At 36.7% G+C, this 21,804-nt stretch overlaps 1 protein-coding gene across 2 annotated transcripts in view; it reads left to right on the top strand.

Moving 5' to 3' along the window:
- The window catches only part of LOC121414059 (xaa-Pro aminopeptidase 1-like), a 50,011-nt gene extending 28,490 nt beyond the window's left edge, over positions 1 to 21,521 (top strand). The window contains exons 9-23 of one of the 2 annotated variants that reach the window (XM_041607109.1): positions 3,225 to 3,306; positions 3,616 to 3,698; positions 4,386 to 4,510; positions 5,660 to 5,746; positions 7,294 to 7,359; positions 8,034 to 8,104; positions 8,823 to 8,900; positions 9,592 to 9,663; positions 10,443 to 10,503; positions 11,139 to 11,208; positions 11,807 to 11,911; positions 13,104 to 13,175; positions 14,181 to 14,257; positions 19,325 to 19,423; positions 20,553 to 21,521. In XM_041607109.1, coding sequence (XP_041463043.1) covers positions 3,225 to 3,306; positions 3,616 to 3,698; positions 4,386 to 4,510; positions 5,660 to 5,746; positions 7,294 to 7,359; positions 8,034 to 8,104; positions 8,823 to 8,900; positions 9,592 to 9,663; positions 10,443 to 10,503; positions 11,139 to 11,208; positions 11,807 to 11,911; positions 13,104 to 13,175; positions 14,181 to 14,257; positions 19,325 to 19,423; positions 20,553 to 20,741 — 1,337 coding nt within the window. In that variant the 3' untranslated portion in view covers positions 20,742 to 21,521. Of the gene's footprint in view, positions 1 to 3,224; positions 3,307 to 3,615; positions 3,699 to 4,385; positions 4,511 to 5,659; positions 5,747 to 7,293; positions 7,360 to 8,033; positions 8,105 to 8,822; positions 8,901 to 9,591; positions 9,664 to 10,442; positions 10,504 to 11,138; positions 11,209 to 11,806; positions 11,912 to 12,956; positions 13,029 to 13,103; positions 13,176 to 14,180; positions 14,258 to 19,324; positions 19,424 to 20,552 lie in introns of both variants that reach the window. The other variant, XM_041607110.1, reaches the window with a different exon arrangement.
- Positions 21,522 to 21,804: the final 283 nt, after the last annotated feature.

Raw genomic sequence — 21,804 nt, 5'->3', positions numbered from 1 at the left:
ACCAGTCTGGGTCAGAAGAGGGGGAAACAGGAAATAGCACAGAAAACCTGAGAATCATACAAGTTAATAAATATGTTGATACTTTGGCTTCCCATTCTTAAGCCACAACTTTAAACCTGAGTTTAAGTTAAACCCGACTTGAGATATACGGGCCTTTGTGTTTTTCAACAGACATAAGTGTTTAGACATGAAAAAAATAAAATCATCTGTGAAAGTGTCTTCCTAACCGGACTCATATTATCGAGATATGAATGTATTTTAGATTCCAAAACTTTTTCCCAGTACCTGTTACTAATCAGATCGAGATGGCAGCTAGCTCTGGTTCATCCCAGCTTTTGTTATTCATGGACGTTTGCAAAAAAAAAAAAAAATCCGGGAGTGGGTGGGGCTGCAAGACCTAAATTTTCGAAGAAACTTAAGAGCGAGGGGGCTTGTGATGGGGGAGCTTTTGCATTTTCTAGAATAAAATTGAAGGATTTCGTGCACAATTTTGGTGAATTTTGCCCTCTCGATCGGCGGCCCCCGGCTGCGTACGGTCAAAGGCCTATATTACATTGGTTTGAAACAATTTCGTTTGCAATAAGGCTCGTAATTTGCTGGAACTGCGACCCTGATCATGAAGAAACACCAGTCTGGGTCAGAAGAGGGGGAAACAGGAAATAGCACAGAAAACCTGAGAATCATACAAGTTAATAAATATGTTGATACTTTGGCTTCCCATTCTTAAGCCACAACTTTAAACCTGAGTTTAAGTTAAACCCGACTTGAGATATACGGGCCTTTGTGTTTTTCAACAGACATAAGTGTTTAGACATGAAAAAAATAAAATCATCTGTGAAAGTGTCTTCCTAACCGGACTCATATTATCGAGATATGAATGTATTTTAGATTCCAAAACTTTTTCCCAGTACCTGTTACTAATCAGATCGAGATGGCAGCTAGCTCTGGTTCATCCCAGCTTTTGTTATTCATGGACGTTTGCAAAAAAAAAAAAAATCCGGGAGTGGGTGGGGCTGCAAGACCTATATTTTCGAAGAAACTTAAGAGCGAGGGGGCTTGTGATGGGGGAGCTTTTGCATTTTCTAGAATAAAATTGAAGGATTTCGTGCACAATTTTGGTGAATTTTGCCCTCTCAATCGGCGGCCCCCGGCTGCGTACGGTCAAAGGCCTATATTACATTGGTTTGAAACAATTTCGTTTGCAATAAGGCTCGTAATTTGCTGGAACTGCGACCCTGATCATGAAGAAACACCAGTCTGGGTCAGAAGAGGGGGAAACAGGAAATTGCACAGAAAACCTGAGAATCATACAAGTTAATAAATATGTTGATACTTTGGCTTCCCATTCTTAAACCACAACTTTAAACCTGAGTTTAAGTTAAACCCGACTTCAGATATACGGGCCTTTGTGTTTTTCAACAGACATAAGTGTTTAGACATGAAAAAAATAAAATCATCTGTGAAAGTGTCTTCCTAACCGGACTCATATTATCCGAGATATGAATGTATTTTAGATTCCAAAACTTTTTCCCAGTACCTGTTACTAATCAGATCGAGATGGCAGCTAGCTCTGGTTCATCCCAGCTTTTGTTATTCATGGACGTTTGCAAAAAAAAAAAAATCCGGGAGTGGGTGGGGCTGCAAGACCTAAATTTTCGAAGAAACTTAAGAGCGAGGGGGCTTGTGATGGGGGAGCTTTTGCATTTTCTAGAATAAAATTGAAGGATTTCGTGCACAATTTTGGTGAATTTTGCCCTCTCGATCGGCGGCCCCCGGCTGCGTACGGTCAAAGGCCTATATTACATTGGTTTGAAACAATTTCGTTTGCAATAAGGCTCGTAATTTGCTGGAACTGCGACCCTGATCATGAAGAAACACCAGTCTGGGTCAGAAGAGGGGGAAACAGAAGGAGCAAAAGGAACTCCAATACTGTTTAATTCTCAAGAAATTTATTTTTGAATGCTCTTAGAACGCAACTTTTATACTCCATTTTTACACAAAGTCCTTACCGTGGGGGGTCCCACAGCCTCTCCCGCTCGATCGCTTCGGTATTTCACGCTGTCAAAAATATTGTGCCCCCTTCGGGATTTTGCCCCCCCCAAAAAAAAAAACTGAAAGTGTTCCGGCGCGCCTGGTAGAGCCCCCGCCTCATGAACGGGAGGTCTTGGGTTCGATCACCGGCCGAGTCATATACCGAAGGACCTTTTGCCTTCTCGTCGGACGCTCGACTCTTGAAAATAGAGAGGGGTATAACATAAACGTTGTGAGACACGTTTTTTCACATTGGTATTTGAGTAATTGCATATGTCATTTACTTTAATGAGAAATATGTAATAGTTCGAGAAGTGTATGTACTACAGTCACAAAATGAGTACACAATAGAACTCATAAAGCAACTGTTAGTAGTACATTCTTGCACAAACAATGCTTTATCTTTTTATTTTTATTTTTTAAGAGCAATCTTACAATTTCACTTAACTACATTTAAACAGCATTAAACTTTATTTCAGAATACAATATAGTAAAGATTGGACGAAGAAATACTGGCTTTAGCATAACATTGATTTTCATTTTGTCGCTATCAAAAATAAAATGTAGACAAAATGGTCACGTTTGATAATTGAGGGATTCATTTCCCTGACAGTACATGCTTGTCATCAGACCTATTTCATCGATACCTAACCAAAATTTACAGGGATTCCCATAATCAAAAAGATGCTAAAAATTCATGGCCATTTAATGCCATGTCCGTTATGGTCACAACAGTGCATTTCCTTTACAACTTCAGGAAATAGAAGATGGATATTGCCCTTTCACAGAGATTTCAGAGTCGAATGGCACTCTGATAATAAAATTAGTTAGGGAAATAGCCGTAATACTTGAAAGCTAACAAAGGATAGTTAGCATGGACTGGTGACGAGTTCAACTGATTTGGTGTCCCAGCGGCATATTATCCACCTTAAATGAACTACATGTCATAGATTTGATTCCTAGTTATGTCTCAATACCTCAAATACCCAAATATCTTGGTGATCTACATTAGATTGTAAACTAGTAATAACAACCACTCAAGCCAATGCCTGGCGCGGGAGTTGTTTCAGACCAATTGTTACCCTCGGTATACATTATCAAGTTCTCAATTTACGTCTCTTCATTAATCGCACCAGGTCTTTTCACCGTTTGGAATTTTGATTTCGAATGCTTCTTTCTGTTATTTTTCTTAGGGTTATTCAACATGCGTGGAGAAGATATTCCTTACAATCCTATGTTCATCGCATATGCTGTTGTTGGATTGAACGACGTTACGTAAGTAACATTTGAAGAAAAAAATATCAACAAGCATGACAAGTCACACGTCCCATGAACGTTACTTGTCGATCATTATCATATTTCTTCGCTTTTACCAATCTGTCACCAGTCCAATCGCTTACTTTTAAAAGGTATTTTTTCCTCAATTCTTCGCCAGTATTGTCATAATTTTTTCTGCTATTTTTACAACTGTTTCTTCGGGATGAACTTCCTCTCTAATACTGAGTGTTGTATATGAGAATAGTTCATATATGCGTTTTTTCTGCTTTCACTCTGTTCATTTTTTTCATAATTGTTTTGCTCCAGGCTATACGCTTATGACAAAGTTGGAAGGATTGATGCATCAACCGACATAAAGACACACTTAAAAATCGACACGTGTGAAAGCGGTTAGTTTTCAGAGCTTCTTCTTTTACTACTTACTTAGGCCTACTTACCTATTTACTTTCTTTATACTTTCCTCATTAAACTCACGGTCACGTACTTATTTCATTGTATACAATCGTTCTGCATGATGCTTCTTATTATTCTTCTTCTTCCAACTCAAGCTTGACAATAGAAGGATCACCCGTTCACAAAGATTATTTCCCATTGAAAGATTATGCAAATTATTTCCCATTGAAACAATAATTACACGAATGTTTTGGAAAGGCAAACTGCTCATAGAAAATCCGTTCTTGTCTCCTTTGGGAGGTCTTGATGGTTCCAAGGAAATCCCTCAATCAGTAGCGGATCCAGAAGAAGAGGGCACATCCGACCCGTACCCCCACCCCCTGAGAGTCCTAGTCAATATAATTTATGCAAATATGTCGTTCATACACAAGTGTGCCTGCCCCCTTGAGAGTCGCACCAAATACTTTTCGTTCATTCACAATAATTGAGGGCTTTTTTTGCTTGTCAAATTTTTTCGCGGAACAAAATTACTTTCATTTTGTTGTGAAACTTATTTTTGCTTGTCAAATTTTCCAAGGGAAATGTGCCCCCCCCCCCTCTTTCTGGAAAATCCTGGATCCGCCCCTGCCTCAATTATAAAAAAGGTAACATAAAATACTTAAAATTTTGTTTTCGTTACACAGTTTGCATTACAGTGAAGGACTACGATCAATTTGCAACAGAGCTGCCGTCATTAAACGATGATGCCAATGCAAAGATCTGGTTTAGCGATGTTTCAAATTATTTCATTTACACATCAATTTCACAGGTAGAAGAGATGGCAAACGATTACGGTTTTTGAAACTTTAAGGAATTCAATGAATCATAATTCTATATACTGTAGGTCTACTTACACATTATTTGTTTTGTTGTGTAATCATGTTTAGTAATTAGGCCTTTCAGTCTTGATGGTTTGTATTTGTTTGTGCATATTAATAGGCCTACATGAATAGATGATTATATTCAAATTCAAATTTTATTTGAATAATAAATTTGAGAAATAAGGATGATTATGAAGGTAAAAATTATGTTTATTTTATTGATTAATCTATTTCTTAGGTCTTCTTTATACAGGGTAGTCCTTTCTATATCGAGTATTGTTCTGTCTAGGGGCCCTGTCTATACAGATAAAAACATTAAAAATATGTACAATTAATTACAAAGAAAAACCTTACATATTTTACATGATAATAATAAAACAAAATAGTATTTTACTTCGGATGTTAATCACATTCACGCATAAACATCCACACACACTGCACGCGCATACAACCTCACGCACACATACGCCTACACAAAAATAAATATATCACATTAAAAAAACAACAGAAAATAACAATAAAAAAGATCAAGCTGTTTTGGGAGTATATAGCCTACAATGGCTCTTGAATACATGAGCTGAGGTTATTTATCGAGCTCTGAAATAAAATTCAATAATGCAATCATGCATCGTTTACACTGATTATATTAATATCTCGTTACTTAGCTTGGATTAACTCCTGCTAATCAGCTATTAAATAGTGCTCTCACTTTGTGGAACGCACTCTCTTTAACAATACGCAAGGCCAAGTCTAAAGGGTCATTCAAAGCCTACCTTAAATCTATTCTAATTATATTTCAACCCCATCCCTTCTGTGTAAGAATTCCATCTACGCCTTTGAATAGGAAACTATATAGAAGGCGAACTCAAAATGCTATTATCATCATCATTATTGTTATTATTATTATTTCTATTATTATTATTGTTATTATTATCATAAATAGTATTGTTATTATCATTATTGTCATTATCATTATTATCAATACTATTAATATCATTATTGTTATTATTATTAATGTTATTGTTGCTATGATACTTGCTGGTTCCTTTTGAGCATTTCCTATGTTGCATAATCTCATCATTTTTTTTTTCATTCAGGACAAGGCTTATATTGAAGCATCGCCAGTCCTTCTCACCAAAGCACAGAAGAACCCTACAGAAGTGGAAGGAATGAAAGAGGCTCATGTAAGCCAAAATAGATACTCATTTTTATATCAAATAATTTGGAGAATTTATTCTTATGGGGCGTTGCAAGAAACTTGCGATCAATTGCAAATATATTTTTGTTTAAGAAATCAATCATATGCCATGCAATTAATGGCAAACTTGTGATTGATCGCTACTCTGCTCCATGAAACAAGGAGTGTAATCTGACTTGCTAAAGTAAAAAATGATCATTCAACTGTAAAATTGCCATTGATTGCAAATATTTTCTTGCAACACCCCCTTAGTCTGTAAGTTATGTAGGTCTATATCTTGTTTTATTTTTCTTCTGATGTTGTCCTGGAAGCCCTTTTAAACATGGTGAATACTTTAGTTTTGAGACTTCCCAATATTCAGTGTTACGTCAAAAGAATTTCTTTCTTCGTTGTTTTGTCGTCAAGATCGTATATGTAAATGATAACATATTTTTCATTTGTTTTTTATGGGATATGGTCGCAGCAACTATCAAGCAATCATCTTGCAAACAAACATAATAGCAAAATATTTTTTTTTCTGAAAAGTAGGCCCTACTGAAAATGTCGCAATGTGTGTTCTCATATTAGACTTTTATGAAAGTGTGGTACACACTTAAATGCTCCAATGTACCAGTGCTAGACATTTACACACCGTGGGTGCCTCTGTAGTTTGGGTGATCAAAATGCGTCCACATAATATGATATGTAAAGAATTGATTCACATTGGATCAAATCCCACAGTGTGAGGACATTTTCTCACCGTGGATGCCTCTTCAGTGCGAGTGTTCACACTGTGTCCACGTAATATGATATGTGAAGAATTGATTCACATTGGATCAAATCCTACAGTGTGACGACATTTTCACACTGTGGAGGCCTCTTCAGTGTGAGTGTTCTCACTGTCACCACGTAATATGATATGTGAAGAATTGATTCACATTGGATCAAATCCCACAGTGTGACGACATTTTCACACCGTGGAAGCCTCTTCAGCGTGAGTGTTCACAATGTGTACACATAATGGGATCTGTGAAGAATCGATTCACACTGGCTCAAATTCCACAGTGTCACGAACATTCCACGCTGTATCCCAAACTGTGAACACACAGTGATACGCACAATGATACACACAGTGCAGGACATTTTGGCGTATTCTGAAGTCGGGTTTAACTTAAACTCAGGTTTAAAGTTGTGGTTTAAGTATGGATGGACAATTGTTACATAAATCACTAACAGCAGAGATATCATACATCAGCTCATTTGGCTCTCAAATCATTCATAATTGTCTAGGAAGTATAAATACATGATTGTCTTCACCATCGATGAATCAGGAAATAGCACAGAAAACCTGAGAATCATACAACTTAATAAATATGTTGATACTTTGGCTTCCCATTCTTAAACCACAACTTTAAACCTGAGTTTAAGTTAAACCCGACTTCAGATATACGGGCCTTTGTGTTTTTCAACAGACATAAGTGCAATTAACCAATCATCTGTCGAATAAAGAGTAACCCTTCGATCAGTATTTTATTGATTGTATTTTGTTTCCAGCGTCTGGATTCTATCTCACTGTGTGAGCTTGGCGGGTGGTTGCAGGAGACCATGGACAGCTTAGAGGCAAGTAATACGTCATGGATGGGATTCGAACCAGCGACCCTCTGTTTCAATGTCCGAAGATTAATCCACTAATCAAAACGCTCCCCCAAAACTTCATATTTGTTTGTAGGGAGGGGGTGTTTTTAATACCAGGAGGGTCACGAAGACTGAAAGGATAGTTCATCCTGATATTGATTGAATATATAATTGGGAAATAAATATATGAAACATTGTGAATATCATTCAAATAGATAAGAAATTACTAAAGTTCCATAATAATTGTGTAAAATATTGTAGTCAATTCCCCCATCACCGTATCACTTGCTATTTTGTAAATGTTTCTTTCATTTCCCTCCTTGTTCGTGGAAGGAAGGGGATGGGGGAGGGGGAACGGTATATAAGGCATCACCCTATTTGAATGTGAATATCGGTTGATATCATGCATTTCACATAACGTGGCTGGGTGTAGCGATTGTACCCGGATCTTTCACGGGGGGGGGGATGGGACTATAATAGTGATATATTTCTTTTCTTCAGTTGAAAGTATCCTTTTATTCCTTTTTATCCATTTTTGTTTTTACTACTTTGAAAATCATAAGGGGTAGACTCCCCATGTTACCCCTGGTAGTATGACTGTATAGTTTTATAAGACTTCTTACTCTTGACCGTTTTCCATTCTTTTCGATTTTCAACAGGATCCGGCAGTCGGAGATAAGAGCATTCTTAGTGAGCTCGTTGTCGAGGACATGGCAAAAGAGTTTAGAAGGTAGGTATCCCTTAACGTGCCATTTTGAATAATCGTCTGCTAGTATAAAGTTATTTATATCTACTTTATATTATCCGGAATCGTTGCGGTCATGGGACAAAGGAAGCCGAAAACTAAATCCAAATACAATGAAAACAGCAACATTCCCTGCCATTATGTAACATTAGCAGATTTTGATTTCATTTTCATTTTACAGGAAGATTGTTATTAGCTGATGTCTAAATGCACAGTGATACGAATTTTAATGAGGTGTGTTTGTAACTCGTTTATCAAATGTATACATTTTGTACGTTCTTTCATTCCTCTGATTCTGTTAGATAAAATAATTAAAGTGAAGTGCATTCATATTTAAATCCATATGCTCTTCATAGTGCTTGCAGAGCTTGTAGACTTGTTCTATAGATGCTTTGGTGGAGTATTGTCCCTTATTGTACACAAATTTTGTGTAATAAAATAAAACCTTTTAAACATGTATACTTTACCCACGTACATGACTGAAAAAAAATGCATGGAACATTGCTGTAAATTTCCCTCCTATCCCAATGTTTCACATTTTCTTTACTAGAAAACTTATAAACATAAAACAGTCGTATACCCACTTTATGTATATTCTATATAGGGGGCATAACAGTTTTTTATTCGAACATATTGTTTTTCACCTTTTTATCAGAAAAATATGAACATATGCATACACATATTTTGTTTCTTTATTTCAAAGTGTTCATGAAAGCAACAAAGGTCTGAGTTTTGGGACGATCTCATCCTTTGGACCTAATGGAGCCGTAATTCATTACTCGTAAGATCAACTATATCCAACTTTCCTATAAATGATATCTGAATCATATTATCATTGTCATTACTATTGCTATTATTATCGTCATTAGCGTTATTATCATCATTATTTGTATCGTTATATTATCATCATCATCATCATCATCATCATCATCGTCATTATTATTATTATCATTATTACTATTAATTTTTATCAATTATTATTATTATTATAATATATATATATATATATATATATAAAATATAAATAATATATTATTTCCCTCATCTTCATTTCTATTATCACCACCGCCATCATCACTGTCATCATCATCATCGTCATCCTCATTACCATCATCATCATCACCATTATCATCATCATCTTCATCTTCATCATCATCATCGTCATCATCATCATCATTATCGTCATCATCATCATCATTATCGTCATCATCATCATCATCATCATCATCATTATCATCATCATAATCATCAACAGGATCGTAGCTGACGTTGTTATTGATGTTCTCGTCGGCATTGTTGTCAGTTGAGTGCATTTATAGTAGTAAAAATTCAAGGCAGATTTCAATATTCTAATTAAAATCAAAATTAGATTAATCATGGAATGTTTTCACACATATTACAAGATTACAAAATATTTTCTAATGGGAAAATTTTTGGTATTATGCTGATTTAGACCATTATCACCGTTACAGATCGTCTAATGAGACTGATGTACCAATCACCAACCAAGGAATCTTTCTCCTTGACTCTGGTGGACAATACCTGTGAGTATAAAACTAATATCATTTTAACATCATAATGCTTAGCTTTAATATTTAAGAGGTTTATTGCCTGCCCTTAACAGTATAGCTCCGGGGAATAGGTACGATGGAGGGTAGGGGTTTGGGGTGGGGTGAAGTTATTTTCCATTGGCGAACGTATGGGGGGAGTTAGGGGCCATGAACCCTCGAAAAGTGACGACCAGGAAAGAAAAGAGAAAAGGAAGGACTAAAAAAGATTAAAATATTATATCATTTTCCAAATGTTATATCCTGATCTTTAAAAAAAGTGATTTTTTTTTAATTAATAGTTTTTGAATATATATATTTTTTCTATTCGCCATTCTGGTCCCCTCTAAATCTGTGGCTCGTTATGGTACTGTTAATCACTATATAGTCAAGGTCATCCTTAATTTTGTGCCGTTAGAAATAGTCCTATGGCATTTTGCATTGGCCAAGATTAATATTTCCAATTTGCGACTGGAAACTTGGTTGTATTTCGATTGGATGAAGTGCTTTTGGTTGATTTCGCCTATCCTGTACAGAGATTGATGGTGTCGCTAGGGCGACTGTTTCTCATGTGAGTAAATGTTGGCAAAAGCAAGGGAAATGGATGAATGAATAGTTCTGGATTGAAAAGAATTCGATATGCATCTTCACATTATTGTTGCGTAAAAAATAAATGAATACATCCTCAGAAAAACGTAGCGCCGCCCCTCGATTAATGGTACAGTGAATTGCCTCGAGATATTCTTTTTTTTTTTTTAATTCTCTCTTCTTTTCAGTGAGGGAACCTGTGACATTACTCGTTCTTTCCACTTTGGAGAACCAACAGACTTTATGAAGGTAGGTTAGTGGTTCCGCTATTTAAAGTTAGCAGGCAATTTGAACCACAATCACTTTGAGTTCCTAAGACAATGTACCTCATTGTAAAATCATTCATTTTGGAGGGGTTTTGCTACATTCATATGATTGATGACCAACCCTCCTCCTTGTTTCCAGTCTGCGTCAATTAGGCCGCCATTTTAATGTTACCGTTTTCATTAGGATGAGATGTATTCATAACTGACTTGATTATCTTTGTTTTTATCTGTTTGATTTGATATAAAATTCATACAAATTATATGTGTTAATTCATCTCGTTACCCAGAAGGCAATATCAGTGAACAAAAAAACAAAATCAGAAAAGACGACGCTCATGTTGAATTTATTCGAAATGACATTTAATCGAAGAAGAGGTCCTTAAACTATTTTGAAATTGTTTAAACTCTCTTTAACAACTTAAAAAGATATAAGCAATAGTTGCCAGAGTGACGTGATTAAACAAACTATTTACAATGGTTAATTTACCATTTCAAATAATTCTAACTCGGTCTCCCAAAACATCAGTGGAAGTGCCAGAAATGCTGAAAATGATCTGAACAGCTCATTTAAGTTTATGATTTTTTTTTATTATTGGATGGATAATTATATGATTATAGGAAGCTTATACTAGGGTTCTGATGGGGCATATTGATCTCGTCTCGGCTACCTTCAGGACAGGAGTGTATGGTAAGCTTTTTTTGGTCTCTTTGTTTGTATGTTTCTCTTGTTTTGATTTTTAAATGTTCTTTTTTGTTGTTTTTTTGTGGGGGAAGGGGAATTGTACTATTACAACGGTTTCTTCTATGGTTTGATCATAGGCCTACATGTATGTCCATGCAGTGTACCGCTCTGTTGATTATTGTTAAATGAATAAATTCGAGAATCAACCTTAACTGTCTGCTTTAGTAATAAAATAAAGATGCAGTATACAAAATAATATTTATTTGACATCACTGTCGAAAATGATTAACTTGCGTGAGGTGAGGTTTCGATATTTTCGATTGAATGCACTTGAAATATGATTCCATTTCGTTTAAAATTTCAGCAGTAATAAACCAAAATATCACTCGAAGATTCGAATATATTTTTGAATGATTATATCATGTATATGGATCATATTATGAATATTTCAATTTCATTCGAAGAAACAAACTTCCGAAATTTGAATTGAGGCAATCTCGTGCTTTCAGTGAAAACTTTCATAACCGAAGGATACCAGACCATCAAGCCTTCCCAATTTTTACGCCAGTACCTGGTAAGTGAACATATTCATTTCTCCACTTAGGTCGTGAGATTGATGCCCATGCTCGCCAGCCCCTTTGGGAGGGAGGCTTGGACTACCGACACGGTACAGGACATGGTATCGGTCACTTCCTGAACGTTCACGAGGGTAAGAGGGAAATATTCCTACTTTTATCCATTTTTTTGCGAATCTCCACTGGCTTTGATTTGATCTATTTAAATAAGAGTTTATATATATATATATATATACATATATATGATTAAGAGGATGAATATAAAAAAAACAGGAGGAGGGGAAATGGCGAGAAATTATGAGGGTAGGAAGTGTCCAGGAGGAGGATATGGAGGAGATAAAGGAAAAAAAATGAGGAGAAGTTGACGAGGAAGAAAAAGGGAAGAGGATGCCTATATACGACGAGGAACATGATGAGGAGAGGGGGTGAGGTTCTATATGGGCCTAGACTAGACGAGAAGGTGCATAGGTGATTTAGGAAGCAGGAGGTGGAATAGGAGAGGGAGGAAGAGGTGGGATAAGTGAGGAGGAGGATGAAGGATAGGAGGGGAATAGGAGAAAGAAGAGAACTAGGAGGAGGAGGAATAGAAGCTAGAGGCATGGGAGGAGGCGGGGAAGGACGAATAAGAAAGGGGCGAGGAATATGAAGAGTAGGATGAAGAATAGGAGGGGGAGGAGGATCAGAAGGAGGAGGAGGAAGAATAATGTGAGGAGGATGAATAAGAGGACTAGAGGAGGAGGAGGACGAATGTAAGGAGGAGGGGGGGGGAGGATGTGGGACTTCGTTTAAATTATGAAAGAATCGTATTGCACCTCTAAACGTCCTATTTTCATCACGTCACCGCAGCTAAATCACATCATATCGTAACACTCTGTCTTCATTTCACTTATCATTGAATTTAATTGCCGTTTCATTGCGTTCTAATGTAACACCGTGTTACCATGGTCACGGGTCGGAGGATTCGCATAACTCCAGTATTGTCATGTTTAAAAAAACATGTGTGTTTTCGTGATACTCATAATGACATGCACTAAAGTCAATCAAAAGACATATGCATGTTATGCAATGATGCTAAAAATACAACTGATAATTTTGTACTTCATCCCGCTTTTCATGCCAGTAATGCTTCCAATTCATCCATCTTCCGCTGTTTGTTTCGTGTGTTTTTTTTGTCATCAGGTCCAGGTCGTATCAATCTTGGTTACAGTGCTGCTCACGAACCAATTCATCTAAACATGTTTTTCTCAGACGGTAGGTGTAACTAAGAAATATATGGCGCCTTTTTTTGTTTTTAAGTGAAAGTATATGTATTATTTTTGCATGTAGGCCCAGCCAGTATTTCGCTTGGTTACAGCTCTCGACACAAACCTATTTCTGTTGGCATGTTCTTTTCAGATGGTGAGTAGGATATAGGCCTAATGATGACTGAGGCAGGCACGGGTCGAAGGGAGGGAGGGGGGGGGGGCTGAATTAGTACCAAATTGGCCTTTCAAATGTTTCATAGTTTTATTCGACAGAAAAACTTGCGGAAATAACGGTAATTGAAAATGACAGTAATAACTTTAAAGAGCTCTCATCTCAAAATGAATTCTCTTTAGTATTATCCTATGACAGAGAATATGATGAAAATAACTGTAAATGATGACTTTAATAGTAATAGCTTTATAACGCTTTATGCTTCATACCGATCTTAAAATCTTAAAAACTATGACTAAGTTGGATTAAACGAATAGCAGCTTTATTTTGGACATGTTTAAAATGTGTGGCAAAAATCCGAATGTTATTTTGATAGCGTTTTCAATTTTAAACTCCCATTTTTTTTTAAAGGAGCGTCTTCACTGACGATTTCAACAAATTCACTCTCATCAAATGATATGTTTAATTGTCTATGGAATTATCTCAGACGGAGAAGTCTCTAGACTTTGAACCACAAGGTCCGGGGTTCACATCCCACCGCAGCACTCGCGTCCTTTGGCCGGGCGTTTACCTACTCTTGCTATTCTCCACCTATGTTAGTAAATGGCGACCCAGTAAAAGAAAAAAAAGCTCGAGCGCCCAAGAGTTTTGGTCCAGATTGGTTACACAACAGTTCTCACTTAAAGAAGGGATATATATCAGGCGTTTCCTTCAAAAGCATAGTGGGAATTATTAATCCTCGGTTGGATTGGCAATATTAGGCCTATTATTTTTCTTCGGGGCTCCGCTCCTCGCGAAAAATAGTAATTGCCAAGCCAACCTCGGATGAATATTTCCCACAATACTTTTTTTTAAAGCCTGATCTATTTGTATATTATCATTAATTTTATTTTGATTATTTTGATTATTATTATTATTATTATTATTTTAACATTATTATTATCATCATATAAATATTTTTTCAACCTTAATACTTTTTTTTTACAGAACCCGGCTATTACGAGGATGGAGAATTTGGAATTCGAATTGAAAATGTCATGTTTGCCAAAGAGGCGACGACACAGGTATCAAATGCATTTTGGATTTTCGTTGTGTATAGGCCTGTTCCTAGTCTACAAATGTAAACCCATATCTGCAGTATGTGTACCACAGCTGATTCAACGAGTCTGCATAGCAGACTAGAGGCTGTTCTCACTACGTTCCTAAAACTAGTTTACTGGAAACTAGTTTAGTGGAAACTAGTTTAACGCGTAGTGAGAACGGTCAAAGCGGTCTTGGAAGCGATGTTCCAAACCAGTTTGGAAAACCACCTCGCGATGTAGTTTTCAAGATCGCTTTGCCTCGTTAAACTGGTTTTAGCGTGAGGACACAACCGTTCTTCGGGAAGCGATCTTCGCACATTTTGAGCGCGCTACTCTACACAACAGGTGTAGAATGCCTATGCTGCGGTTTCGAATTTCGCGCGAAACGTCTCACCCCACTGAGAGCGTTTCCATAGCAACAAGAGCGTTTTACGTGAAGTGATTTTGAAAACCACTTTCGTGTGATCAAGTGAGAACGCTAGCAAAGCGATCTTCAAAAGTGGTTTCCTGAATCGGTTTCCAGTAAACTATACACAACAAAAAAAGTAAGTCCCCACCTAAACGAACATCAATAATTTCCGAACCCATGCGAGTTTTTAATGTATTTTTACATGAGCGTGTGGGTAATTTTATAAGCTACCCTCTGAGTAAATGCTGTGGACGCATCTTACGTCATGCTTCAATGAGCACCGTTAGAATTTAAAAAATGTCACTTTTCAAAAGTCACAAGTAAAGTATCATGACTTTCATTCCATTTTATTGGAAATAATTCCACATTCTCATCATGAAAAATAGTCAGAAGGCTTGTAAAAAGTACTTTCTAAAAGACGATACAACTGTCTTAGCTAAATTTCACGGTTGAATAAACTCAAGTCCAAATTTGCTATAATTGGGTTTTTACACATTTCTATCAATAAAAATGCTAGAATATGATGACAGTTATTTTGGGGAAGACTATCTTCAACAATATTCATCTTTCACGGTTCAATGAACATTTATTGGAAACAAAAAATGCGATTTTCAAATATCGTAGGCAAGTATTGCTTCATTTTGGTAACTGAAAATGATCTTTTCTCAACTTTTTCGTTATGTTCATGACCAATTATCATGCTTCAATGATTCAAAGGTGTCAAATTAAACATTTACGCTTGAATGAACATGTGGAATGTGATTAGCTCTTTTTTACGTTATTGGAAAAAATGCAATTTGTAACTATGGATATCTGTCACAAAACTCCTTGCACAGTTCATTATTTTGATTTGATTTTCATGAAAATCCCGATGTTTAATGCATCAGTGAGCACACAATATTAAAAAATTATGCAAATGAGAAGAAAGTTCAAGGCCTTGGCCCCACTCTGTACCGTATCGAATGGTTATTTTGGTGTGCGCACCTTTTGGATAGTGTTACTCTGAAGCCATGTGCGAAGTTTCATGAAATAACTGTTGGCAGAAGTAACAAAAACCGTCCATGAAACAAACCCTCATTTCATATTTGTTAAAATTTTGACTTCCTCTCTCATAGACTTGTGTACATTATGGGTGCATATGTTTAAGCATACGTAACCCCAAGGTGGAACTTTTTTTCAAGGCTGTCTTTAGCAATGTCGTTTGGCAGTAATGTTTATCAACCTATGGGCAGAATTCTGTGCAAAAATGAAATCGATTTGTTTGTTTATGGATGAGTGAGCACGCATCAAAGTGGGAAAATTGGTATTTTCAATGTCACAGACTCATTTTAAAGGGTTTTTTTATTGGGGGCAAATTTGGTTTCAAATGTGTCTTTAATTGCTGTAGATTTTATCATCCATCATTTCTATCACCAAACACTTTCCGAACTTTAACCATTTTCATGGTTGAGCGAGCACATTTAAATGAATGGACAGATCAGTGGTGGATCCAGAATTTTAGATGGGGGAGGGGCCTATAATCGGGGGAGCCATCAACATTTTCAAATTTTAACATGATCTAACAAGTTGTAGAAGATACTACCAAAAAAACCCTATGATGATACGTCACAATACAGGGGCCGCAGAGCAGTTTTCAAAGTGGGGGGGGGGGGGGGAGGGGGGGGGGAGGGGGGGGGCTGACCATGCCAAAAATCACAATCGTATTACATTTTTGTACTTGCTTATGGAAAAAACTAGGGGGCTGAAGCGCCCAGCCCCCTCCCCCCCCCCCCCCGCTGCCCCTGCAATACATCATGCTCACTCAACCATGAACATACGATATCAAAATTTGGTCTGAAGTGGGTAAATGATGGATAGTAAAACAGCATAACACCATAAAATTCACCTAAAAACAATTTTTTGCCCAACTTTGTATTTGCACAATCTGAAAAACGACTCTTGTGACTTTCAAAAATGGTCATTTTTTATTCAATCTTTAATTACTCATGCATGACTCAACCGATCAATCCCATTTTCCCCCAGGAGTTGTTTAATGAGTGTAGAAAACCACCCATGAAATATCATATCTCAAAATAATTCGGTTCAAAAGTTACAGCAATTTGATTTAGGGGGGACTTACTTTTTTGTTGTGTATAGTTTTAGAAAGTGTAATGAGAACGGCCTCTAGGTCAACTATGGCTGCTTCGCAAACCAGCACGCTGAGATCCCACTATACGAGCCATTCAGAGTCTGCATAGCCTGTTCCTTTATTGATGAATATAAAAAAGAAATAAAAGGAAATTCGCGCGAAAAATGAGAATGGGAATAGAATATACAACGAAAAAGAAAGGAAAGAAGAGGAAAAATAAATCGGTAGTGACAATAGTGAAAATGAAGAGAATAGAATAAGGATATTGATGCAGGGGCGGATCCAGCCTTCGCCAATAGGGGGGGCCCGGAATTTTTTTCAGCCATATTTTCCCCGATCGGCCGCTCGAATATGATTTTTGCCGGGATTTTTTGTTTCTTTGAAGGGGTAGTCCTAATAGTCACTTTTTAGCTTTATTCTTATGAAACATAAATGTATAATACCATAGCCCTTATTTATATAATGCGAGTGCGAAGCGCGAGCTAAATTTTTTGGAAACTTATGTACTTTTTCCTAAAATTTTGAACATTCTGGGAAATGTTAGTTTTCCTGAAAAAAAAATGTGTATGCAAGTTAATAATTACTACGAACGTAAAGAGTGAGCAGAAATGAAGTGATGGAAAAGGTACTGTTAAATATACTTGCTTGCAATTAGCCATGAAGACGTTACACATTTAACAAAATCAAATAATGCGAGCGCGAAGCGCGAGCCGAAATTTTTTGACATTTTTACCTAAGGAATGGAAATTCTTAGCACGTTTTGTGACTTAACAGAATAGGTATATAATTAAACATGCGAGCACGAAGCGTGAGCAAAAGATTTCGAGATTTAGACCTACTGAACAAGACACTCTATTCAATTAGTTTTTGTATATCATGAAGAGGATGAGTAAGTGGGGATCTTCCTTACATTAATAATGCGAGCGCAGAGCGCGAGCAGAAAATTTTTGTATACATTTTGAACTGCTCGAAATTGTACCTGTTATGGACTGCTTGCATTTAGCCATGAAGTTGTTACATATTTCAACATTCAAATATTGCGAGCGCGAAGCGCGAGCTGAAAATTTTTGACCTGTTTTACCTGAATAATGGAAATGCTAAGCACTTTTTGTAATCTTGGAAGGACTAAACTAAACTTTATTTATAAACTAAACTTTATTGATGCGAGTGCGAAGCGCGAGCGGAAAAATTCTGGACACCCTATTCATGTTTTATCATGAAAAGGATAAGTTATTTATCCGCGAGCAGACACTTTTTGATATTGTGATCTGAAACTGGATAATGATTTAAATAGAGAAAAATCTGCGTATCTGAATTAACGTGTGTTTCAGATTTCGACCTAGAATTTGGGTATTCTAAGTACCTTTCTTATCATGAAAATCAATAAAGCGAGCGCAAAGCGCGAGCTAAAAATATGATTTTCCGATCTAACAAAGGGTCAATTTAAGCTCTGTATTGCAAACACTTTGTGGGAAAATTGTGAACTGTGATGGATCACAGTTAAAAAAGAGCTGATGTATTTTATTATTATTACTTTGAGTTTTTACATAGGACCGGGACATACTATAAGGGCATTATGTCATCATATGAAAATGATGACATATAATTATATATGTAATATTTTCCTTTACTTTGTAACTTTGTTACAATTTTGGAATGAATAAATTTGTTATCAATCAATATCAATATGATGGCTGTCTTCCTATTTCTCTTCCTAAGCATGAGAGCGCAAAATCTGTTAATATTATGGCCTGAAAACTGGACATTTAAAGCACTTTTGTAATTATGAATAAGATGCATGATATCTATCAATTCGAGCAGAAATCGCGAGCCGAAATTTTTGATAAACTGTCATCAAAGTAATTTGATTTAGAATTAATATTGGGATATACATAACTCACTTATCAAAATGCTTTTTTAAAATCAATTTGTAAATCAAACAAAATAATGAAAGTTCAAAATTTTATATCCTAACAAATAGATTTTTCAAAAAATTATTTTCAAAGTCTTCCCCTCATGTTATTTTATTCAATCACGTTCCTCCTTTTACGTTTGCCTTTCTTCTTTTCTCCTCTCTTTTCCCTTCCTTTTCTTTTTTCCTTTCTTTTTCCTTTTTTTTTTCTTTTTTTTGCTCCGCCAATAGGGGGGGCCCGGGCCCCTCGGGCCCCCCCTGGATCCGCCTATGTAGATGTGATTAATCTAATGATAACATTGCAGTCTGTTTTCCTTCAATGAGATTTCGAATAGTAGTGATTAAGTTTGGCAATAGGATAGATAAAATAAATGATGAGAAATAATTCAAAGAATAGCAAAAGGAAATGAAAATATTGAACAATATGTTATCGTATGAGTTACTCATGGATTAAAAAGTACAGATGCCTACAATAGTACTTCTTTGCTTACATAGCACGTAGGAACTTCCCAATACGGTGTAAATAGCGTACCTAAATTTACGAAGAAAAAACGTTAAAAAAGTAACCCCACTTTTTCTAATTTTTATTTTTCCATTCAGCATAAATTCAACGACTACACCTACATGACATTTGAAATGATCTCACTGGTACCATTCGAACCTACACTCATCGACTTTAGTCTCATGACCATGAAACAGGTAAGACACCCCACCTCTCACCCCTCCTGCACCCCTTGACATTTGAAATGGTCTCACGCTGATAGATTTTTGTTTCATTACCTTCAAACAGGTAAGCCACCCCACCCCTCCATACCCCTCCCTCCTGCACCCCTTGCCATTTGAAATGGTATCACTGATTCTATTTGAATCTACGCTGATAGAATTGTGTTTCATTACCTCCAAACAGGTAAGCCACTCCTCCCCTCCCATACCCCTCCACACCCCTTTGCCATTCGAAATGGTCTCACTGTACCGCTCGTACCTATGCTCATCGATGTTAGGCTCTTAACAGGTAAGCCACACACCCCTGCCATACCCCTCCCACACCCCTTGCCATTTGAAATGGTCTCACTGATACCGTTTAAACCTGCACTCATCGATTATATAGTCTCACGACCACCAAACAGGTAAAAGTGCGGCCGGCCACAACCCTTGTTACTCAAAATGGTCGCAATGTTATCACTCGAACCTACAGTTGTCGATGTTAGGCTTATGATCGTCATATATTTCTGGGTGCAAACAATAACAAAACCATGGTTAATTTATGTCTGTCCTTTTGCACTTAATAGAATTAGGTTGCAATTAGATCTTGAAGATGTCCCACTCAAATCTTGACGGCATTGTTTTACTGCAACTTGACCTTTACTTCTAAAAAGCTCTATTCCGAACGTCCCCGATGTCCGTTGCTGTCATTCTATTTTAAATATTCTCTAACCAACAATATGGGCCCGTGGTGGGCGCCCGAGTTGAAGAACATTTTCTGCCATTTTGCCTCCATTCTTCATTCTTTTAAAAGTGGAGTGAATGGGAAATACATTTTCCTCAAAGTGACGGTTCGCTTTCCCCAAACTTAAAAAAAATATTGGTCCTAATTTGGCTGCAATCAACACTGAGATTCGATCTGGGTCAGAGTGGTATTGGTATTTTATTTGTGATTTTTTCCTTAAGTGCGCGAAGCGCGAAAACTCAGGTAACATAAACTCTAAAAAAATGGGAATAACTCTTCTTTGTATATAAAACAAACTTTGAAATGCAAGGTGAAAATCTTATGATACGATAAAAAATGAAAGGGAATACTATTAGTTTTACCTTTCTTCTTGTTTTCCAGATCGAATGGTACAACGCTTACAACGAAAGAATCAAGAATGAAATAAAACCTTCTCTCACAACAAGGGGCAAGGAGTGGGTGGAGATGAAGACAAAGTACGTTGACCCATCTACCGGAGCAGCCGCCCCACTTGTTACGTCATTCATCTGCGTCATTATGACGTCATTAATCGCGATGTTTCTACAATAGTTTTTTAATTACAAAATGTGTTTTTTCTAAAAGGGGGATAAAAACCATGGTTTTTACGATTATTGTAAGGGAAGAGTTATATAGTTTCAAATGTCGCTTGATATCTATGGGAATTCTTGCGTTGAGTGCCAGTACATCCAAGACCTAGTTTGCTCTATGTTACTGACTGATTAATTTTGACTGCAATTATTATGAAAACACCAACACCAATCACACGTGTGAGAAATCTGCTACCTTAATGTGTTTTCATCAAAATTGATAAAAAAAAATCCAATGCTCTGTAAAAAAAAACCCTAAAAAGCCAAATTCTAGGGACAATTTATGTCGCTTGTTTTCATACATATTACTAGTACAGTGACGTTTCTCAAGAGGGCATGGGGTGCATTCCCCCGAAACGCCACTTCTAGGGGCGCAAAAGGGCAGAATATGAAGGAAATGGGTATAAAAACACAAGACAAAACAAAATGACTAAAGACATAGAACTGGTGCTCATTTTGGCACGTTTATGTTAGATTTTTTTTTCATGTTCAAATGATTTTTTCGCTATTGCTTTTTTTTTTTGGGGGGGGGGGGGTCATTACGAGGATATGCCACTGCATAAACAATCATATTGATTGTTATTTGATTTAAAACGATTTCCAGTACTTCCTATTTGTAACAAGTTTTATCGTGCATTTGATGATAGAAATTACTCATTTTATATATACACTGTTTTTTTAAATAGTTATGTATGTGTACACTTGGTTTCAACTATATAGGTCAATATGTTATACTCTATAAAACATATAGGCCTATATGTTAAACTGGGCGTTGTGGCGTGCGCCTGTAATCCAAGCTGTGGGGAAGTTACAAATTGATGCAGAGGTTCGAGGTTCGAGCCCTGGTCACGTCTTTCGGATGGTGACGTTAAAGGTCGGTCCCAGACGTAAATAATCATATCTGATTGATACACGTCTGACAAAACTCAAATACACACACACACACTCTCATTATGTTACGTTACGTTATGCTACGGTGCATGTAGTACACAATCTATCGCATAGGAGAGAGAGGGTTATTGGTG

The sequence above is a fragment of the Lytechinus variegatus genome, chromosome 4 (genome assembly GCF_018143015.1).
Source record: "Lytechinus variegatus isolate NC3 chromosome 4, Lvar_3.0, whole genome shotgun sequence".
Lineage (NCBI taxonomy): Eukaryota > Metazoa > Echinodermata > Echinoidea > Temnopleuroida > Toxopneustidae > Lytechinus > Lytechinus variegatus.
This window is presented reverse-complemented; position numbering and strand designations above follow the sequence as displayed.